This window comes from Mustela nivalis (genome assembly GCF_964662115.1).
Source record: "Mustela nivalis genome assembly, chromosome: 13".
NCBI lineage: Eukaryota > Metazoa > Chordata > Mammalia > Carnivora > Mustelidae > Mustela > Mustela nivalis.
In genome coordinates, this window is record NC_139032.1 from 83014194 (window position 1) to 83037024 (window position 22831).

General features: G+C 58.2%; 1 protein-coding gene across 2 annotated transcripts in view; it reads left to right on the forward strand.

Annotated features, from left to right (window-relative positions):
• Nucleotides 1–22831, forward strand: part of NEK6 (NIMA related kinase 6) — an 81460-nt gene that overhangs the window by 27820 nt on the left and 30809 nt on the right. Inside the window, exons 1-4 of one of the 2 annotated variants that reach the window (XM_082695595.1) lie at nt 979–1168; nt 10330–10448; nt 20033–20173; nt 21068–21130. In XM_082695595.1, the coding sequence (XP_082551721.1) occupies nt 10359–10448; nt 20033–20173; nt 21068–21130 (294 nt within the window). In that variant the 5' untranslated portion in view covers nt 979–1168; nt 10330–10358. Of the gene's footprint in view, nt 1–978; nt 1169–10329; nt 10449–20032; nt 20174–21067; nt 21131–22831 lie in introns of those variants that run through there. The other variant, XM_082695594.1, reaches the window with a different exon arrangement.

A 22831-nucleotide genomic window follows, 5' to 3' on the forward strand; every position in this document is an offset into this window, starting at 1 on the left:
CCCTCTGCTTCTGAACCTGCCCATTCACGTACGCCAGCTCAGCCTCTCCCTGGTGTAAGCAGCTGTCCAGGACCTCGCCTGGCCCAAAGTGAGAATCCGGCCGTCCTTTTCCAGCGGGCACGTTTCATGTTCTTTTCTGGTTTCTGAATCTGTTTCTGGGTTCAGGGGTTCTCTCCTGCAGAGGCAAGCAAGGGGGTTTTGAGTGAACATCAGCCCAGGCCCTGCGCAGACAGCAGCTGGGAAGACCTAGGGAGGGAGGGAAGTTAGGAACACCCCGAGTCCTGGTTCCTGGATCCGTGGTCTTGTTCAGAGGGTATGGGGCCCGAATAAGAATGTAATACTGATATCTGTTGGGACATGGCAGAGCCAGGACTCAAACCCACGGTGGCCGCCTACCAGAGCTCTCGCCTGCAGGCAACAGATATATTTGGCCCCCCTTACAAAGGAAGAGACTAGAGAGGGTAAGGCTTTTAAAGGGACAGCAAGGACTTTTATACTTCTTAGCACTTGGTGGGCCCCATTAGGGATGGGTGGGGCTGGAGTCCAAGGGACGTGGGAAGGGTACCTCGGCACTCCCGAAGCCCAGGCTGGTTTAGTCCTGTCGTCTGCTGTCAGGGTGCCTGGTTCCGGGTTGGGGGCGAGGCCTTCATAAAGAGCCTGCAGAGCAAGCTTTGCCTGGGATGAGTTAGGGAGGCTGGGGCCCAGCCAGGTGCTGCCACGGCTGGGCTCACGGCCCTAGCAAGTCGCTAGTCCTCCAGCCTCAGTTTCCTGGGAGATAAAATGGGGGAGCAGGACTGAAGGCGGTCCAAGCCTGTTGGTGTGGGGCACACAGTGTTTTCTCCTAGACTGGTGGCCACGGCCATCAGATGCCCGTCCCTGGGGAGCAGCGGGCTCCCTGGCGGCTGTGACAAGTTCCAGTCACCACGGAGGTGACAGCGGAGCTATTTTTGGAGCAGCGCGTGGTGGGGGAGTTTCCTTTTGGCCGTGGCTGGGGATGGGAGTCTTGGGCAGGGGAAGTCCCGTACCGAGACAGGGCCAGCCCCTCTTCCTTCAGCCGCCCTGGCACAGCGAGGCTGCCCAGGTCCCCAGAGGCCGCTGTACCACACATCTACCCTCCACCTGAGCTGAGCAGCCCTCCTCCTGAGCCCTTCAGGAGCCACTTTGCAAGGTACTGGCCTTTGCCCTGCCCCTGGCCGCGGGGAACCCCTCACTCTTTCCTGCCGCCTGGGGCCACCACCCTTGCCCTGAGGGTGCGCCTGGCCAGTGGCAGGGAGGCCTTTGGGAGAGACTTCTGGAGCCTGGGCTCCTGGGGAACCTGGCCTGGCCGAGCCTCTGCCACCACCGCCCCCCTCGATTGTCGGCCAGGTGGGGGCTGCCGGCGGGTGAGCGCCCTCGGCCTGGCATGACCTTTGTCGCCGCCCAGGTGGGCGGTGAGGACCATTGCCAACCAGGGGCTTCACACTGAGTGATCACGGGCTTTGCCAGAACGCCTGAGGTTACGAGGGAAGCAGAAAAAGCCATTTTTTTCCCCTTCTGGGATGAGTTTTGGCTGCCTGGGCTCGTTTCTGATGTCTGAGTGGTGAGTTCTCCGCAAGACTCTCCCACCAGAAACTGCCGTCTCTGGGATTATGGTCGTTCTCCTGGGGCCTGGCACCAACTTCTTACGAACTCTGAGGCTGGGGGCTGCCCCGCTGGGTTTCCTCCTTCCGTTACTGGTTGTCAGGGCTGAAGCCACGGTCTGGGACAGGATGGCGGGGGGGGGGTAGAGGAATTTCTCCCTGAAACTGCCCGTTCCCCGCGGCCCCCGGAAGGAGCCGACCTGGGGCCCCAGGCTTTTCCTTCCTGGCCTCTGGTGTTTACAGACCGGGTCAGCAGCCTTTAACCTGGCCCTACCTTTGTGGCCTGCTGGAGCCACAAAGGTGAGTGGCTTGGTCTCTGCCTTTGCGGAAATCTCCGGTTGGCGAGAGAAAAACGTGAGCAGGCAGTGACAACACGGGTACAAACACTGTGGAGCCAGGGAGTCACTGACCGGGGGAGTCCAGGAAGACTGCTTGGAGGAGGTACCCCCGCTCCAGCTCTGAAGAAGGAGCCGGATTTGCCAGAGGCACTTCATTCTGGTAGAGTCTGCTAAGGCCTGGAGGAGAGAATGAGTTCATTTATCAGAGGGCTAGGGGTCCTCAGCACGGGGGCACTGCCCAAAGGGTATGACATTCCCAGCAGGCCGAGATCCCACCTTCCTCTGGCTCCAGTCTGCAGGGCTTGCCCCAAGCACATGAGATGAAAACCCAGACTTAAGAGAGTTAGGCCTGGGTTTAAACACAGCGCTTGCCATCTGCTAGAGCCAGGGGCTCGGTGGGCCCCTTATCTGTGCCTTGATTTCTTCTTCTGTAAGACAGGGTTGTTGCAGACATCCCCGCAGGGCTGTGCGGAGGTGCGGCCTTTTAACTCCTTGGCACTTAGAAAGTGCCGGATATCTTCGTCTTCCAAGTGGGTGGGATGAAGCATGGCCTTCACCGGGTCCCGGAACCAGAGACCTTCCTGGACATAAACCAACGGCCTTGTTGCTCCTTTCCTGAAAGATGAGATGTTTACAGCGCCTACAATTTTTTTTTCTTCCAGAATTGAGTTTTATTATCCTAGTAGGAGGAAATGAAAGGTGCTTAGGGACCTTCTCAATTTTAAAAAGGCTCTGGGCAGCCGTGCCGTGGGAGGGGAGGTGTGTTTTGAATGGCTTGGTGACTTCTGCCAGAGCTCAGACGGTGGGAACCACACACAGGAGGGCGTGTGCTCCTTGCCTGGGGCTCCAGAGGCAGGGCAGGAACCGCCGACCCTCTATCCCTGACTGGTCCGAAGTGTGTGCATCCAGGCCCCAGGCAAGGGACCTGTGGTTTCAAGATGACGGCAGACGTTGGCTCCTGCTCCGAAGGCCTGCAGAGGAGGAAGAGAGGATGGCCTAGGAACCAGTTGGTGCCCATACGGTGGGCTTAGGGAAGGACTCTGCTGTGTGGACACCAGTAGAGGGGGAAGAGGGGCCTGCGTAGTCCCCAGCTGCCCCTGCACACCCACTCTTTGGGGTCCGACTGTTTCTTCTTTATGGATGGAGACAGACAAGGCGTGACTTGCCCGGGAACCCACAGGAGGTGTCGATCCTCAGTAGGACCCAGGATCTGGTCCTGCTGTACGTGTGTGACTTTGCCTGTGACCATCCTAGGATCCCCGTGGGTGTGTGTGGTTGGGAAGGGGGACGCCCCTCTGCTCAGGGGCCTGGGGTTGGAGTGGAAGAGTTGGGAAAGGTAGGAGGCAGGCCCAGGCCAGCTGGGCAGAACTTGGAATGCCTTGTGCAGGCCTACGGGTCTTGTCTTGGGGACCTTCGGGTGGGAGCTGCAGATTGTGACAGGTGTGTTAGGGACTGGGGGAGAGGGGAGCCTTCCTGCCGTGGGTTGGAGGTTGGCTTAGCAAGCAGGAGATCAGCGGCCCCGGGTTCTGCAAGACCCTCCCTGTGAAGAGGCTGGTCATGGCCCCGGGTCTTAGAGAAGACAGGCTCCTGCAGGTCCTGAAGCTTAGACATCCAAGCAGCATGTTTGGCTTTGGGGGTGGGGAGCGAGGGGACCTAGGACCAGTCAGGAAACCAGACGCCATCTGTGGCTTATCCCCTATGGCTCCCAGGCCCCCGTGACTCTGGCCCGAGATCTGGCTGCTTCCTGTCAAATGATGAATGGGTAACGTCTGCTTATCCCAAGACCAGAAGAGAAGTGGGGCTGGGGTAGCGGGAGGACACAGCAGCTGGAGCCAAACCTCTGGACTGGAATTCATTCATTCGTTCTCTCTTCCAAGGCAGTGTGGACTAGGGGAGTCCGGCAGACTCGGTTCCAAGTGTTAGTCCTGCCCATGGCCTGCTGTGTGACCTGGGGCCCATCCCTTAACCAGTCTGAACTTCTGTATCCTCTTCTACACCAGGTGGATCTTAGCAGCCCCCACCTAGCGAGCCCACGAGGGAACGAGGTATGCGCAGCACTTGGCGTGTGCCTGCTGAGTACACAGCATGTGCCGCGTTAGTTGGGGGCGGGGGGCGCTGCTGTCCTGCGCTCGCTGCCAACCCGTCTGCGTGTGCAGGATGTTCCTTCCGGCCCCAGGCCCTTGCACTCAGACATGAAGTCGGGTTTCTTTGGGGGCTCACAGCCTTGCTGGTCCAGGAAGCGAGTGTAAAGGCAGCGTTCTCCGGCATGTAGACTCTGGCAAGTCCCGTTTCTCCTCAAAGCCTCTTTCCTCGTCTGCAGAATGGGAGCGCCGGCCCCTCTGGGGCTGCCTGGGAGCTACTCTGATCACTCAGCTCAGGGGAGGCGCTTCATGTGGGTGTTGTCTGAGGCCGAAGCTGGTCCTGCCTTGACCCCACCCGTGGCCGGGCTCCAGGAGCTGCAGTGTCTCCTTGCTGGGCCTCCGATCTCCCCTCGCGAAGGGGCCTGCAGGGGTGTGTTGGGCCGGGCTGGCCTGTGGCACCTCTCCTCTCCGGCAGCAGGCACCTGTCCTGGGCTTCTGCCACCAGGGGCCTACTGGCCGAGTGGAAATAACCCCCAGGTGCCCACACCTGGTGCCCGTGTTGGGTCACTCAGGGTCACTTACTCAGGGAGGAAAGAGGACTGTGGAGGGAGGTTGTGAAGTCACCGCGCTAGTTTCCTGCTTTGGGAAAACAACCCGTGAAGCTGCTCACCACTCTGGAAGGGCTGAGAAGAGGAGAAGCCTTCCTCAGGGAAACTGGCCTGGGGTGCGGCGTCCAGGTGACGTGCCCGCCTCAGCTGACGCAGCGAGAATGTGGCCTTGTGGCCGCCGGGAGAAACCTGACCGCATGCAGATGTGAGCACATACGTTTAAGAAAAGGCAGGCAGGACACACTGTTTCCACCTCAGGGTCTGAGAACAAAGTGAAACGTGATCAAATACTTGACCCCACATGGTGTATGAATACATCACCACGAGACCCCCCCCAACATACAGAGCCTCACATGCATAGACCCCCAAACCTGCCCTGAGCCTTCCTGGGGTCTCAAGTCGTCTTTCGGGGGGAGGGTAAGGGCCTCTGTGGGCCACCAGCCTCCACGACCTGCATCATTTCACAGTAGGGAAAGGAGGGACACGACGCCTCTAGATGAAGTTTCCAGAAATTGGGAGGCAACGGCCAGGTGACAGTCTATCCAGGGGACAGAAAGGCCCTTGGAGAAGCCTCCTCACCCAGCCCAGGAGGAAGCCCCTTCCGGGGATGCTTGAAGGAAACCCAAGGCCCGCGTAAGTAGGAGCTCCAGCTGAAGGCCAGGCCGTGAGGAGAGGGTCATGGTGCTTTGCAAAGGTAGCCACGGCTCACATTAGCCATGGAGGCATTTGTTCCAGAGTGGTCCCAAAGAGGACATGTGGTGAGGCCGATGAAGCCTGACCTGGGAGCCAACAGCCCCGGCTCTGTTGCTCACCAGCTATGTGGCCCTAGGCAAGTCCCCACCGTTCTCTGAGCCCCAGGCCCCACGTCTGCCGCTCGTCCGCTGCCCAGTGAGGGTTAGTGCAGATGACAGAGTCTCCAAGGACATTCACGTGTGTCAGGCTCTGCTGGAGGGAGTTCTCATCTGTGAACACATTCGGTCCTCTCGATCGTCAGAGGAACATCTCACTTTCCAGAAGAGGAAACTGAGTCACTGCATGGCAAAATGAAGCCCGGCCAGGATTTGAGCCAGGGCACTGGGGCTCCCCGGCAGCCTCGCTGAACCCTTGGGCGCATCCTGATTTGGTTCCTGGGCCCCTGGGGGACACGCGCATGTGGGGAGCCCGGGCTGGGAACTGCACTAGGCGTTCGTGGTGCCTCCAAAATGCAGGGCTGTGGTTCCCCACGGAAGAAAGGTCCTCAGTGCAGCCTGTGCCTGGGTCTCACATTCCATGCATTTTTGGCCCCTGACTTGAGCTTGGCAGCCTGGACCTCATTGTTCTGTGACTTGGCAGGAGCTGCCTGGCCCAGGCTGCCAGTGCCCTGGGCTGCCCAGGGAGGCGTGTGTGTGCTGAAGGGCTTTCCCCACGCTCCGTGGCTCAGCACTCTGAATCTCTGCCTTGGTCTTTCTGCATCCACACCCCCTAAGAAAAAGTTTGGGGCAGGAATCTCCAGCAAAGGGGTTGGGCTTCCACTGGGGTACAGACAGAATGCCATCTCTGCAAATGTAGCACTCGGGAGAGCAAGAGGCAGGGGTATCTTGGACCCAGGAGGGGCTTTGGAGTCACTGAGAGCAAATCTCCCCTGTGTAGCTCACTGGCCTCACTACATTGAGCTTCCTCTCTCTGGGCCTGTTTCCTCATCCATAAAATGGGTCTACCAAGAGCCCCAGGATGCATGGGAAAGGTCTGGCGCACCGGCAGTGTTCGGAGAGCCTTCATTGCCTTCCTCCCAAACATCCCCCCTTCCCTTCCTGCCTCCCTCCCTGCCACCCCACCCTGCCTGTCCTCCCCCACCTCCTCTCCACCCTTCCTCTCCCTTCCTCCTTCCCCTTTGCAGTGTCCCTCTCTGACACTCGGAGACTGTGACTTGCAGAATCCTCCTTGGCCACTTCTTTCCTGGAACAGTAACTTAACCAAAGCTCCAGGGCGTTGGCAGAAAAGGTACCATGGACAGCAGAGCTGCGTCATCGTGATGCTGTCCCAGAGGGCCCGGACTCCAGGGGCTCATGCCCCTGAGGCCCCTGTGATGGGAAATGGCCCCTTGTGGCCCTCCAGCCTTGGGACTACCCCTGCCCACTCAGCTCAGGCCCTATTTTTGAGGAAAGGGGCTTGTTCGGTGGGGAGATGACGTCGGAAGTTCTCCACCTTGTGTGTAAGGAAAAAAGAGGATTGTCACTGAGAGCTTGGGAGGAGAGCAGCATGGTGGTTTTGGACAAAGACGCCACCAGGGCTCTGAGTCGTGGCTCCACTGCCACCGATCTGGGCAGATCTCTTAACCTCCCTGTGCCTCCGTTTTCCATTCTGTAAAATGGGACAATAATAGACCCTATCCCATGAGAGACAGGGTCTCTTAAATGAGAGGGGCTAAGAGGTAAAGTGTGCAGAGCAAGGCCTCGCGTGATCAGGGCACACATCTGTTGACTCATCATTATTGTTGCTGGTATTTCTGATGAGACCAGGGACCCCTCAGCCGTGCTCTTGGAGCCCTGTGTGAGGCCTGGGGTGGGCTCCTGAGAGTGCAGTCTGCAGCCTCCGGGTGCAGCTGTTGGGAGGGTGCCGCTAATAACCGCACGGGGCAAGTGGAGATGACCTTGGCAGACACCTGCTAAGCCTCTGCCCAGTATGACTTGCCCAGTCTCCCAGCTGGTGAGGGCCAGGGCCAAGAAGCAGACGCAGGCCCAGGCCCACTGGCCCCCAGAGGCTGAGTGGGGTTAGATGCGGGTGGGGGGAGACGTAGAGATGCACGCTGTGGTTTGTAGTCCACATGAGTCTGTGGGCCGGTGGGTGGGCTCCTGTGTGGGCCTGGCCACTGGGCGGCTTGACACTTGCAGAGATAAAGACAGAACCTTCTTGCTGAAGACAGTTCTTCTCCAACCTCTCCCTGGAGGTCTCCCTAAGGGCAGAGGACGGTGAACATGTCACCCCGAGGGATCTGGGGGGTGCAGCTTGCAGAGCCTGCAGGAGTCTGGGGTTTTATCCTAAAATGCATGCGCATTTTACATTCTCTTCCCTGTGAATCCGTTTATCACGCACACATACCCCCCACCCCGACCCCCCACCCCACCACGAGTAACAGCACCGCCTCCGGAAGCCGCTCGTGTTTGCGTGTTTATCCTGGGGCTTTTCCTCCAGGGCCTCACTGTGTCCCCCTGCGGGTGTGCGCTCCGCAGTGAGAGCGCAGGCACAGATGGTGGCGAGACACCGAGGGGGCCGTGGTCCCGTCTGCATTTCAGGAAGCCTTGGTGGCCCTCACAGAGGAGGGCTTGGTGAGCAAGGCATGGGCACTGGGAGCCCCAGGGGCCGGGGTGGGAGGTGAGTCCCGCACTGGGACAGAGTCAGGGGAATGGGTGGGTGGGGGGTGGCAAGAGGCCTCCAAAGTACAGACACACCCCCACAGCACCCTTCTCCTGCCCTTGATCCAGGCCAAGAGATAAAAGAGAGCAAGAAATCTGTCCATAAAATGCCATGTCTGTGGGTTGAACCTGGCTCAGGGCTGGCAGCTTCACAACCAGGCGACAGCACGGGCCACGCCTGGCCGGACACAGCCCTCGCCGCGCGCGCACTCCCCACTGCCGAGGGCTCCCCTGTGAGCCCGAGTCTGGTAGCCTTGCTTTCTTCCATCTCCTGTGTGCTCCAGAGCAGCTTTACCCCGAAGGAGCTGCCCGTGTTCGGCGTGTGAGGGAGGAGTCGGCCTGCCCTAAGGGCACCGAGGAAGAGTGGGTGCTGGACCCCAGAAGGCCTAGAGAGGCTTGGGGAACCTTCGAGGGCAGAGCGAGGGAGGCAGAACTGGAGTGCAGCTCAGTGGGACATCCTTGGATGAGGCATCACAGACATCCCTGAGCCTGGGCCGGCTGGATGCCACCCGCGGCGGCCGGAGAAGGAAAGGAAGATTCCTCTCCCGCCGCCAGGACGCCCGTGTGCACGAGGGTGCGCCTTGACTTGGGAGGTCTGTGCAGCGGAGCTTGCCGAACCGCTGGACCCGGGGACGGCTCTCAGCCTGGGGCTTGGCTGCTGGGTGTAGATGGAGAGAGGCAGAGGCCGGGAGAAAGTGCTGTCTTCGGTTGGTTCTCCAGACGCAGGCCTTGCGAGTGAGCAAACTATGAGGGAGTGGGAGAAGCCACGAGCTGGGGTGTGATCTCGCACCAAACCCGCGGCCTCCACCCAGGGCCCGGAGCGTGAGTCACGCCTCCCACTGTCTGAGTGTCCTGACCCAGCCAAGGGCACTTTCACACTGGACCCCTTGGTCATTGATTAATAGTTGTCCTAGGGGCTGCCAGTTCCTAGGGACTCTGGATAGACAAAGCTGCTCCAACACTGGGTCAGTCTTGAGGGGCTCTGTTTGGGGCGTGTGGAGTCTGTGGGGCAGCCGGGGGCGGGGGGGGGGGTCTGGCAGAAGCAGCAGCAGCCACCAGATTCAGGGGCCCCTTACCCATGCCTACTCTACAACAGGGACCTCCTGGGCATTGGCCCCTTTTATTCTCCGCAGCCCTGTGGGAGCCCCGGCCTGGCCCGGGACCCAGGAGGTGCTGCAGAAACGCCTATGGCTCCAGGACAGGCTCTCCTCCCAAGGAGGAGGGCTTTTCCCCTTGCGTCCCGGAGGGTTGCACGCAGTGGCCAGGTGCCGGCTCTCACCTCCAGCTGTACAGTGCTTCTCTGTGCCTCAGCCTTGGGCCCTGCCCCAGAGGCAGCGCTCTGCCAGGGAGGCTGGCATCGGGAGTGATTCTTAGATGACATTTCGCTCAGGCCCGGGCACAGAGTGGTCGCTCAGTCAGCTGGGGTTACCATGGCAACTGGCAGCTAGCAACCTTGACTCTCGTAGGGGCCTCTGACATGGCAGCCCAAACCCTGGAGGTGCAGGGGACTGCTCCCTTGTGCAGAGGGCTCTGCACCTGCCCAGAGGTTTATGCCTATGAGGGGGAACCCATGGCCTTGGCCTTCCCTGCACTTGGAGCACCAGGGCCCAGCAAGGATGGAGATGTTGGGTCCTTCCTGCTGCTGCTACACAGTCTGACTCAGCGTCTCTCTCCTGGCCACCCAAGTGGTCAACCTGGGTTTTTGTGGGGGTGGTCATGGGGGCAGGGCTTTGTAACTGCCCCCAGGAGACAGGGAGGACAATAATGGGAAAGAACAAGACTTTGGTGGGAAGCCTGGGTGGCTCAATTGCTTAGGCGTCTGCCTTCAGCTCAGGTCATGATCCCAGGGTTCTGGGATGGAGCCCCACATCAGGCTCCCTGCTCAACAAGGAGCCTGCTTCTCCCTTTCCTCCTTGCTTGTGCTCTCTCTCACTATCTCTTTCTCTCTCAAATAAATAAGTGAATAAAATCTTTAAAGAAAAAAAAAAAGTAAGAACCAGGCTGTGGAGCCTAGTACTTGTGGAGTTGAATGGGCATCTCCTTTGCTGGCCGGGTTGGGGCAGAGGGGATGCCTTTAGACTGTGCCCTGCGCAGAGCCTGTTTCCCCTCCCCGCAGTGGGGACAACCCTCGCAACCTTGTCAGACGGGGTACTGCAGGGAAGGTGTGTCACGTGGGCTCTTGACCCCCGCCAGAACATGGGGTGAACGGACGCACGTCCCCCAGCCCAGGGCCGTCAAGGGGAGAAGGTGAACAGGCATGCGTCTAAGAAAGCCTGCGTTTTCTTTTGCAGCCCCGTGCGCCGTGAGGCTGGCATGCAGGATGGCCGGACAGCCCAGCCACATGCCCCCTGGAGGGAGCCCGAACAACTTCTGCCACAGCCCAGGGCCTGCCCATGCCCCGGACCCACAGGTGAGCCCTTTGTCTGCAGAGCGCTGGGGCCTCGTCAAGGAGCTCGGGTCCCTGACTACCCCACCCAGACGGAGTCATTTCTGGAATGTTTCCAAGGGTGGGAGTGCAGCTCAGTACCAACCTGGTCAGCCCTGACACCACTCAGCAGCACTCAGAGACGCCTTCTCTGGGCCGGACTCCAGGATTTCCCTGTGAATGGAACAACTTTGTCTCAGCGGGATCAGGGCTGCTTAGAAAGGCCAGGAGAGAGGAGAGAGTGAGGGGCTCTGGGGAACAGGCAGCCCGTGCGTGGGGTCAGAAAGTGCTTCCTCACTCTCAGCTTCCTCACTCTCAGCTGAAGTCAGCTTCCCTTTTTGGTTTTAGCTCTGTCCTGGCCCTCTTCAGCCCTCTTCGTCTAGAACCAACAGAGCCTCAGGGCACTGGTTTCTTTACACCTGCCTCACGCTCTGCAGATCCTCAGAGAGCCAGGCCGCCTCGCGCAGCTTTTCCGAAGGTGGCTTCTGGGTTCCCCAGCTCATGCATCCTTTGCGGGTTTTGAATGTGCTGTTTCCTGGGTCTGGAGGGCCTCTCCCCGCTCCTCCTCCAGGCCTTGGTCCAAATGCTGCAGCTTCTAGGGAGCCTTCCTGTTCCCTCCCATTCCCTCCCCTGTGCGGCCCAGGCACTGGGCTCTGGCCACAGCATCCCACTGGGGAACTGGTTCCTGTTCCTAAATGGGACGTCTGGGGCGAGGCTATACCCATCCCATCATCCCAGGCCAGGCCCAGAGGAGCCCCTCGATGCCAGCTGAGTTCATGAACAGCAGATACATGTGGCTGTGTGTGGGGAAGAGGCAGGTCTGCTCTTAGAAGGCACACAGCCTCATGGGAGAGAAAGGGAGGAAACAGGGCAGAAGAAACTCAGGGACCCTTGTAGCTCCAGAAAGCACATGATCCAACCTAGATGGCCAGAGAGGCCACCTTGAGGAATTGGGACGCAGAGGTCTAGTGGGGGCAGGCAGGCCAGGTCAGACAGGGCCAGGTGCTGTGGGTCCCTGGGGACAGCCTGGGATGATGAAAAGTCATGTTTAGGGTTGGCTTTTTCCCCAAAGCTAGGAGACCCAAATCAGGGGGAAACTTTGAGACAGCTACCTTTTTGAGTCCCAGAAGGCTCGTCGCAACCTCTAAGTACTCCTTCCTGTTGGAGGACGTCAGGTGGACTGCTGTTTGACCCACTTGGCCAGGGCTGCCATGTGCAGTTGTGCGGTTGTGCACTGCACAAAAGCGCCTGGTCAAGGAGGCAGCTGAGTCTGAGATCCTTCTCCTACACCTGAGTTTTCATCAACCCATGTTCCCTGTGTGGGACTCCATCAGCCCAAAAGAAGGAACAATTTTATAGATTCACACAGGGGTGAGACATGTGAACTAGTAGACTAGTGTGTGTGTAGGCCCGCACGCATGTGTCTGTGTGCACATGCACACCCCCGCCCCCGACACACACACAGTGTCCTAGGGCATCTGCCCTGTTGGTGCTTTCCACTCCCATTACTGGATGGGACATGGGCCCATTTCCCAGGTGGAATTTGGGGAGGTAGATCCCAGAAAGCCCAAAGGCCCGTGGATGCTGCTGGTGCCGAGTCCACCAAGACAGCTCACTGATGCTGGGGCCAGTGCAGCCTCCTCGGGTAATGTAGCAATTTGTCATATTAAGTCATTCACTAACAATTGAGTCCCCCTTGATTAATCTCCCAGAATTAGCCAGTTGCATTTTGAGCAATTAGGGTTAATTACAGCCTCATTTGGCAGAGGAGAGAGCCCCGTAATTATTTCGCAAACAAGGCAAGGCGGCGGCGGGCGGCGGCGTCCGGGCGTCTGGTTGCACATGTTGGAGTGGGTAATGACACAGTTAAGTGGAATTAGACACGATTCCCGTCGTTGGGCAGCGGCCGTTAGCAAAGGAGCCCTGCGTCCCACCAGCATCTGGCCGGGGTTGCCAAACCAGGGTGCGCAGCCGTGTAGACACCAGCATGGCATGGGGCGGGGCGAGAAGGGAATGAGGCCAGGCAGCCACTTCCTCTCTCCTCTGCTCATGAAGTGCAGGTATTTAAACACCGTCTGGGGAGACATCGTGGCCCCAATCTTGCCTGTTTCGGGACATAGAAACACCTCAGATTGACAGCAGAGGCATTTTCCTTGAAGGCAGGAGGCCCTGCTGTTTCCCTGAAATCATCCTTAGAAAAAGGAGCTGGGGCTCTCGATGGCGAGAGTCCTGCACTCGGTCTAGACCAGGTGGGGCTCAGATCCCAACTCCAGCCCTCACTAGCCAGGCCACAGCTGGTAAATGAGTTGAGCCTCCATTTCCTCATCTGTGAAATGGGGCTATGAAGACTAAGTGAGATGGACTACTCTAAACCCCCAGCATGGCGTCGGACGTCGTGGGTGTTAAGGAAATGTGTGCCACTCATTTCATTCTTCTCTTTGAGCCTTCATTTTCATGTTCGTGGCTCAGGAGCCCAGAGCTGAAATGCCCACAGTGTAGAAGGGACCACTTAGCAACCACTCAAACTGGTTCTGTTAAGTTTCTGTGCCCAAGGCTGGTGGTTTATCATTTCTGGGAGTTTTCTAGCTGTGAGAGCCGTCCGCTTATTAAAACACGTTTGCTGAACCCGGTGGAGTCACAAGTGAAATTACTGAGGTTTCAAATGAGTGAATGAGGGCGTGCATGTAATTGAGGGGAAGAGCTCTAAGGCCGGATGCTCTAGGACTTTACCACTTCGCGGCAGAGCGTTTTTCATCAGGAATGAAACAGAGCTGACCGACTAAGAGTCATGTGAATTTGCAAGAAGGGAAAAGGTGCTCTTGTCTGAGAATGGCCTGGTTAATGTGTCTTCCATCTGGAAAGTCTTTGCAAAGCTGCGTGGGGTGTGCCAAGTTCAGATATATTGGGCCCTGTTCAGAGAAAGAGGAATGCGCCTTACTTCTCAGGATGGGACGGCCGCTTCTGGATCTGAATCGCACAGGCCAAAACCTTTATGAGAATCTTCCCCAAGCAGTGTTGGCAATTAGGTAAGATTTAACGACCACATATTAACAGCTGTTAAAATCCAAGAAGTGTTTGCTGACGTGTTGTAAATTCAGCAAATGCTTGTCTCGTTTCTTGCCTCCTTTCTGCCCGACCCAGAAGTGGGGCCTCGTGCAAGGGGCAGGGTCCCACGGAGGGATGGGTGGACGCTGAGGGAGCCCAGGGGGGGGGTGGGGCAGGGAAGGTTCTAGAGAGAGGACAGGTGGGCTGGCGATGATTTGGGGCAGGACAGGGAGAGGTGGCTATCCCGGGAAGAGGAAGGAGCCAGGCCTGAAGGTGCAGGACCAGTCAGGTTAGGCAAGGGTTTAAATACCAGTGCTGGGATGGGGAATGGCTGGTCTGTATGAAAGGCTGCGTCATTTAGAATTGAGTCTATAGTGAATGAGGGCCGAGCCCGTTAGTGGGTTCGGGTGGACAAGGGAGCTCGCATTTTAGAAAGATCACTGGTTGCAGGCACTCATGGCACAAGTGGGATGAAAATAGGAGATGAGGAGGCCGCTGCCTTCTGCCAGGTGAGATGATTCTGTGGCCTTAAATGGCTGGATATTCGGAGAGAAGATTCCAGAGACTTGCAGGATGAAACCAAGTGCTCTTGGTAGCTGAAGGGATGAGGGAGAGCTGAGTCAAGGATGGACCCAGGTTTCTGGCTGATGCTAGTCACTGGGGCCAGACCCAGCTTCTCTTAGGTATGTGTAAGCTCAGCTTTCTCTGAGCTCAGCCAGCGGGAACTGTCCTGAGGGACCCGCTGCGCTGAGGTGATGCTAGGCTTTGTTATCAGGTGACTCCCATGTTTTGGGCACCTTGCATGCTATTCCCATGTGCTGATGGCCCTGGGAGCTGAGTGAGATCTCCAGGCTAGGATGGTCATGGCGGTGGTTGTCCCAATAACATGAAACCTGGCTCTTCCTCGTCCCATCCTCCCACTGGCCAGGAACCAGGCCTTATTCAGAACCCGCTAGGGCAGGGGAGGTAACCGAGATAAATACCGGGTGCGTTTTGGTCCTGAGGAGCAGAGCCAGGGGTCTCCTCATCCCGTGGACCCACGGCACCCCTTCTCGCCCCCAGGTCTGCAAGCCGGAAGATGAGCTTTGGGTTTGAAATTAACCAGATTGTGGAGAGCTGAGTGGGGTCGGCCTCGGAAAGAGCCTGACAATATGGACTCTGTGTAAACCCTGCCCTTCTTTTGTGTTACACAGACTTAAAACCCATCACCATATACACATATACCGAATCCATTAGAACTCCCTATACACGGTGTCAGATGTCTTTAAAGGTGAAATTCGTTTACAGGAAATGTCATTCTGATGAAGTATGCTTTTTAAAATCACAGAAACAGTTGCCTTAAAATTAATGATGCATTGCAAATATCAGAGAAAAAAAAGACCCATTCAGTGTAAAGATGATTAAAATTCAGGTCAGAAGTCTGACTTAGTCAGGCTAAATTTTTTAATGAGATTTCAGGAAATTAATTGGGCGAATGCATTTTTATTCTTTTAACATGTGATTTTATGCTCCTGGTTTTTTTTTTTTTTTTTTTTTTTAAGGGATTTGTCGATGGCTGAGGCTTATTGTGGTTCAAATATTTTAAACTCAAATTAGCATGGGGTGGGAGGTGTTTGTGGCCTAATTTGATCTGACTTGGAGAAGAGAGCCTGGGTTTCTCTGAGCTTTCCAGAGTGGTTCACTGCTCCCCCCACACCCATTTCCAGCCTTGATGCACCCTGGGGTGGGGGGCGGTGGGACTGGGGATAGAGGTGACCTGGGGACCTTGGCCCTCTCCTGGGCTCCTGGTTCTGCCAAGCCTCCTGTGGTCCAGGGAGTTGCTCCCCGAGGCTCCTCTTCTCTCTGAGATGGCATTTCCCTGCCCAGGGCAGTGCAGACCCCCTCCTTCTGCCCATTGCGGTCAGCATCCCTCCCACCTCCTCCCAGCCTCTCCACCCACCTGCCCCTCCTCTGGGGGAGACCTGAGGGGCTCCCACACTGGAGAAGGCAGGTGAGGAGTCAGAAATGACTTCTGCCAGCATTTTCCCTGCGAGTGTCCCACAGCATAGCCCTAGACAGGGAGGTGAGGCGAGCCCGTTGTGTAGCACAGTCCCTCGGCAAACAGTCCTGGGTGTGACCCATGCAGGGGACAGTGATGTCAGAAGCTACAGGGACACAGGCACCTCCCTGCTTTACTGCAGTCAGGTGACAGTGGATCAGCAACCTCTCTGAGCCTCAGCTTTTCATCTGTGAAATGGGGCCGTGAAGACTGAGTGAGATGGGCTACTCTGAAACCCCAGCATGGCGTCTGACGTCATGGCTGTCACCCATCTTGTTCTTAGATCTCCAAATTCATTTTAGTTTTCACAGTTGAAGAGCCCAGAGCTGGCAGTAGCCCCAGCACAGACCCTCACCCACAGATGGGGATGGTGGTACAGCCCCTGAGAGCTCCCTGCCTCGGCTCGTCCCCAGCCCCCTGGGAGGCAGGTGCAGTAGCCCCAGTCCTCGCTCTGCAGACAGAGCAACGGTGATACCCCTAATGACAGTAACAGCCACATAGCGTCTCCCCGGTGCCTTCACTCAGTAACCTGCTTACCCACCCCCCGCAGCCCTCGGAAGGAGGCACCGTTATCACCTGAATTGTACATGGGAGGAAACTGAGGCTCAGAGTGCTTGTGCGCAGCCCCGAGCCAGCGCTTGGTAGATCTGGGGTTTGAACCCAGGCCTCCCTCTGCTCCCCAGTGTCAGTGTCTCCGCTGAGGGAGCCAGAGTGGCAGTCACCCGTCTGCCAGGCTGTGCCCCCACCCCGGGCTGGTGCTCACTTCCCCAGGAGCCAGCACGGGGCTGCAGACGGAACGGGGGCCCGTGCACACAGCGAGAAGAGCAGTTTTCAGAAAAGCGATTGGGATTACCACCCTCGAGCCAGCGTAGTGCGAGCCGGTCGGGGCCCCCAGCTCAGAGCTTCCCAGACCGTTGGCACCAACCTCAGGTCCCGGAATCCTCAGAGAAACCCCAGGGCCGAGATCACTGATGTTCCCCTGATGTCGCGCATGGACTCACTCGGCTACAGGAGCCAGAGCAGAGCTCGCTGAGGGCTGAGGGAGGAGTGGAGGAAGCCCTTGGAGGTGGCAGTGGGGAGAGGCCTGGTCTTATGGACCAAGAACTCCCTTCACCTTCTCCTCTTGCCCTCACAGCCCCTGAGTTACGTCATAGTCTGGGCCCTACTGCTCAGGCACTGCGCCTGCCTGAACAGAGGGCGGGGGGGGGGGGGGTGCGGCGACGGGACCCCACCTGTGATCCTCACCCCTGTGACCATGCTGGTGTCCCCGAGCCTGCCCACACTGCCCCCCTGCCACGGGGTGCTGCCTGCATGGGAGGAACCCGCCCCCTGCCCCAGCGTTGCTGCTCATTCCTCTAATTAGGTCGAATGGGTTGTGACAGGAAATGCAAATCTGGGCCATTGCATATGCAGATGTCGACTGGAGTCTGGGGATGCCGGGATGCCGGCTGGGATGTCCCCTGTCCTCTTGGGGAGTCTCCTGGGGCAGCAGCAGTGGGGTCTATTGGGGAGTCCAGGTCTCAGCTCCCCACGGACCAGCCGTGTGATGGCGCCTCTGTTCCCTTCTCTCTGACATGGGATGAAGGAGCCTTGCCTTACCAGGGCGTGAGGCGGTTTCAGTCACAAAACCTGTGGGAGCAGCTGGTGTGGAACTGCCGCGTGGTAGGTGCCCAATGCCCCACGGGCGTCCTGGCAGCTTCGAGGGCAAGTGTGACCCCTCCGGGTGTGAGGAAGTTGCCTCCTTCAGAGGTGGTGGGACTTCGGCCGCACTTGGAAGGGCCAGTGGCTGCATCCCAAAGGCCCATGGCACACTGGGCTGCTTGGAGCACATTCCTTTGTGTCATTGGACAAACAGGCCCCGAGCTCTTGCTCTGGGCAGGTCAGACACCTGTGCTCAGGGGACACGGAGGGGATCCCGTGTTTGGGAGGGCAGAGGCTGAGGTTCCTGGAAGAGAGAAGCCAACTGAGTCAGGAAGCCTAGTCCTGGCTAGTCATGGGATCGTGAAGGAAATGCAGAGGACGAATCAGAGTTGGGAGGTCACCTGGTAGAGCTCAGTGGGAGAGACTGCAGAGTCCCCAGTCCAGGGTCAGATCCCGCCCATGAGTATGGGGATCATAGTGATGCCTACTTACGGGGTCATGGGCAGTGTTCTGCACAGTGCACCGCACACAGTAAGTGCTCAATAAATGCTCACTCTTCTTAAATGGGCGCTTAGTGTACAGGTGGGTTAATTGCTCTTATTTAGGAACTTAGCTGACAGATGCTAGCGTGTGCTGGATAAGAATGTGGTCTTTCTCCTCCACCAGCCCCCTCCCCCACTGCTCAGCCCCCAGTAGGGAGCGGCTTCAAATCCTTCACCAGGGGAGGTAATTAGGCCTCAAGACTTCAGAGTCAAAGTTGGCCCAACACTTACCTTGCTAAGGGAAGGAGACAGCGGGCTTTGAGGCTCAGACTTCCATCATTCACTTCTGGCAGGGGGCAGTGGGGGGATGTTCCTTGGCACAGAGCTGGGTCTGAGCAGGTTCAGAAAGGCCAAGAGTGGGAGTGAGGAGTAACTGCTCAGGGGCCTTCTCTCCTGCTCCAGCCCCGGCTGGTTGGTCATAAGGACCACTGAGCACCTACTGTGTGTGTATGTGTGTGTGGTCGGGGTGGGGGGGGCGCTCAGCAATCTCACGTGGTCCTTACAGCGACCCTGTGAGACAGACATGCTTCCACACTTCTGCCTTGCAGACAGGAAACTGGGGCAGAGTGGGATGGCTTGGGTCACTGCCCAAGATCACCAGCCAGGGACCCAGGAAATACGCATAAGGAAATATACATAAGGATGTTTATTGCACCATTATTTATAGTGACCACAGACTGGAAACAAGCTTACCGGAGAGCATATAGAGTATCGAACAGTTATTTAAATCCCCGTCATTGGACAATATCCATCAGTTACTGAGAGAGGGAAGAGCCGGTCTTAGAGTAACGTGTTCTCATGATTCTGGGTGTTTAAAAAGTGCGCTATCTTGGGGCACCTGGGTGGCTCAGTGGGTTAAAGCCTCTGCTTTTGGCTCAGGTCATGATCTCAGGGTCCTGAGATCGAGTTCCGCATCAAGCTCTCTGCTCAGCAGGGAGCCCGCTTCCTCCTCTCTCTCTGCCTGCCTCTCTGCCTACTTGTGATCTCTGTCAAATAATTAAATCTTTAAAAAAAAACCCTGAACATTGGTGTAGTAAAGACAAAAGAAGGAAAAATGGAAGTTGATTAAGAACAGACGTCCTGAGCAGGATGCCAGTCACACAGCGCTCCCCAGGCTCCTGCCAGGGCTTCTTTGTCTAAGAGGTTGGGATTCGGGTTAAGGAGAGTTCTAGAACGCAGCCCAATAAAATACCCGATCTTCCACCCCCGTGGGTGTTTCCAGCCCCAGTCTGGAAAAGGCCTTTTCAGATCAGAAAATGCAAACCTGGTCCTTCCTGCCTCGGTAGGGCTCTCGGTGTTTCTCGTCCCACCCCCACATCCCCAAATGAACTCCGCAGATGTTTCTGTAGCCCTTCTACATGCGAGACCCTGTCCTCGCACTGCTCCCAGCCCAGAGGGTCCCCAGCGGCAGTGACCTCCGCCCCAGAGTGGGGAATGGGGACTGTAGCGGGAAGGGGGGCAGAACCGAGCCCCGGCCCCTCCCTCCCCACCGCCAGGGTTCCAGGGCCTGAGTTTGTCCCCCTTTCTCTCCTTCTTCCCAGAGCATGTCCCACGTGTGGTGTGGGAATGGGGAGGGGGTCCCTCGCCCAGCATCTCGATCCCAGGGCAGGTCCGACTGCTCCGTGGTCGGTCTCAGCCCGGGCCCCTGGCAAGTTGGCACGAAGCGTCCGGATTCTTCCTGTCGCCGTAAAGGGGGTTGTTTCTCCATACAAGGGCTCAGAACGGTAAAGCTGCCGACGGAAGCCGGTTTTCTCAAGGCGAGACGGGAGCAGGCAGCCCAGGAGGGGGAAGTTGCCACATCTGACCGTGACTTGCAGGGGCAGGGTCGGGGACTACACGTGGAAGGCCATGGAGCCAGGGAGACCCAGCAGGGCCTCCCCCTCGCTGTGTGACCTTGACAGATCACTTCCTTCACCCCTTAATTGCTCCTGTTCTGCTTGCTGGCTCCGACCCGGGCACCAGGGATTCAGGAGTGAACAAGGTGGGCAAGGCCCTGGCCCCAGGGGCTCACCTTTCTGGGAGCAGGAGATGGGAACACGCAGTCTAATGAACGATCAGGTAATGAGGGCTGGTGGACACCCGCAGCCTCAGGGTCTTGTCTGCCGAGTGGGGGTGTCATGGCGTGGACAGCCCCCGGGGGGGCGATAAAGTCTCTGGCAGCGACCCTGGCAGTCACAGTCCTTCCTTCACCTTGGAGGAGCTAGGGGGGTTTGGCAGCCGGGTTCTGTAGGGGGCCCCGCTGCCAAGGTCCCGGCCCCTCACTGCAGCCTGGTGGCCACTGATGGCCTCTGTCTCTCCTCCAGAGGCACCCAAACACCCTGTCTTTTCGCTGCTCGCTGGCCGACTTCCAGATCGAGAAGAAGATAGGCCGAGGACAGTTCAGTGAGGTGTACAAGGCCACCTGCCTGCTGGACAGGAAGACGGTGGCTCTGAAGAAGGTGCAGGTGAGCCATCTCCCTCGTGGGGTCAAAGCCCGGTCACAGGAGCCAGCTTCTGTGTCTAAACTTTTTGGCCCTGGGCCAGTTGCTGCCCCTTCCTTCTCGTCCCCTTCCCCTGCAATCAGGATCCTACTCTGTGGGCCATGGGAAGGATTAGGTGGGCTACTGCTGCTGAAAGCTCCCTGCAAGCCATAAAGGAAAAGGGAAATGAGCATACATTGAGCGCCACTGTATAATGGGCCATGACTTGAGAACGGCCTGCCAGGTCACCCCATTTTTCAGATCAGGAAAGCTGCAGAGGCCTGAGTATCGATCTCACCGGGCCCACAGAGCGAGCTGATGGGGAGCTCAGACTCCGACCCGCACCTGCTCACCCTAAGCCCCACACTTGCTGCTCGCCTCTGGGCTTGAGAGCCTTTTCTGGCTTCCGTAGGAACGGGGCTTGAGCACGTGAAGCCAGGAGGCATCTCACTGAGAGCCACTGGGTTTGGCCCCAGAAGGAGCTTTAAACCTTCCCGCAGAGCTTCCCTGACACCTCACTTTGCTCATTTGTCCTTTAAGAATAGGATTAACAGCCTGGGCCACAAAGGAGGCCCGGGAGAGAGAAGGTGACTCAGACGCTGCCCCGCTGCCCTGGGTGGGGAGCCTGGCGGCAGACCCACGGGATGGTTTTCTTGCTGGTCTACAGACTGCCAACCACATGGGGCTCCAGGCCACTGGAGGCGAGAGGGCCCCTCTGCTGGGAAAAGACCCGTTGGTCTTCCTAGGAGGGGCTCGTCTGGCTCTTTGTCCTGCTTTTTTGTGCCAAGATGGGTTTTGGGAGTTCCAGTCCTCGTGGCTCCCAGTGGGGGCTCTGGGAGCTGGTGTTAACCAGTCTTTCTCTTTCTCCTCTGGCTCAAGATATTCGAGATGATGGACGCCAAAGCCAGGCAGGACTGTGTCAAGGAGATTGGCCTCCTGAAGGTAAGCACCCTGGGGTGAGCAGGAGACCCTCACTTCCTTGTGGTGGCCTGGTCCCCAGACTGGGCCACCTCATGGCCACCACAGCCCAGGGCCTCTTAGGTTCCGAGACAACAGCCTTTTCAGCCCGGGTGGCTTTGTCATGGCTGGGTGAGTGGAGGCCCCACCTCACCTCTCTGCCCAGCCCTCGTGGTGCCCCCGACTCACTGTCCTCGCCCATGTTGGTTGTGCTTATGGACGGCAGCGCACGGTACCGAAGGCCTTCCCCCTCGGGGCACCGGGTCACTGCCACCCAGCAGACACTCCCCGGGGACTCAGTGAGGCTGGCCTGGAATGGTGGAGAGGCCGCAAAACCAGATATGTAGCCCAGGGTTCCTGGTGCCTGAGGGACCTGGGTGGTCACCTTGCTGGGCTCTTCCCAGACCTCCCCAAAGAGGAGGCAGGGTGTCCACGTGGGAGTGGCTTGCAGGAAGGACACACGTGCCAGGGCACCTTGGGGTGGGGGGTGGTGATCTTTCCTTCCCTCCCCCGCTGTCTCCCCAGCGTCAGAGACAGCAGAACTTTCTGGACTAGACTCAGCCCCTGCCTAGGGCTGCTCCCTCCTGGAGATCCCTCCCTGTTCCCAAGGCTTAGGCATCTACCTGGGGTCTCCGAGGTGATGGTGGAGGAGGAATGGGATGGGTTTCAGAGGCCCAGGAGCCTGAGTTCAAATCCTGATGTCTTCATTTACAAGCCCTGTGACCCTAAGCAAGTGACGGAGCCTCCGGGAGTGTCCGTTTGCCCGTCTGCTCAGTGGTGAGAGTATCTGCCGTGCGGAATACGGGCAGTTAGAGAAGATTAAATAGTGTCTGAAGAGGGCCCGGCGCAGTGGAGCACCCAGCAGGCGCGCACTTGGCGTTGGCCCTTTCTGCGCGGCGGAGGGCTGGGCCACAGACACGGACACCCTCCCGCGGGGTCTAGACAACCCATTTGCACTGGTGGGTCTGCCCTGGGCTCTCAGGCCCCATCCCTTCCCTCAGCGACTCCCAAGCAGTGGGGAGCAGCCCAGCAGCCCAGCCGCGTGACTATGGGGGTGAGGCTGGCTACCCTTGGGCCCAGGGAGTGCAGGAGAAGCCCTGCAGAGCTCAGGGCCCCGTCCCAGAATCTGGAAGCCGACAGGAGCCTGCTGCCGGGGTCCTGGCCATGAGCAACTGGTGGGACCAGGCTGTGGTGGCCTTGGATGCCACATCCAAGAGGTGGGACTCGAATGTGGGAACAACAGCAGAGCCCCTGAAGAGGCTGCGAACAGCAGTTATGGGGCCCCCTGGGACTCACGAGCCCTCCCTGGGAGGGGACCCCGGCCACGAGGGGTCACGGGGAGGCTTATCAGGAGGCGTCGTCAGCTCCGGCTATCCCAGGTCCAAAAAGTCCCTTCAAATAACGTGGTTTAAATTTTACGTGACAGTCAACTTTGGGCCCCGGGTGTGATCTCAGGACTCTGATTCCCCAGCGCTGGGGACTGGCTGTCCCAGTCACCCATACTCTCTCCCTTCTTGTGGCCAAGAACGCACGTGTGCCATTCACAGCAAGGAAGGATCTGCGTGTGCGCACATAGTCCCCGGTCTCCAGTGCAGGGAGCCAGGCTTGGTGTGACCTGGGAGGCTCTGTCCCTTCTTGGGCTGCCGTGTGGTCACGCGCCACTGACCGTGGCTCGAGAGGTCGGCA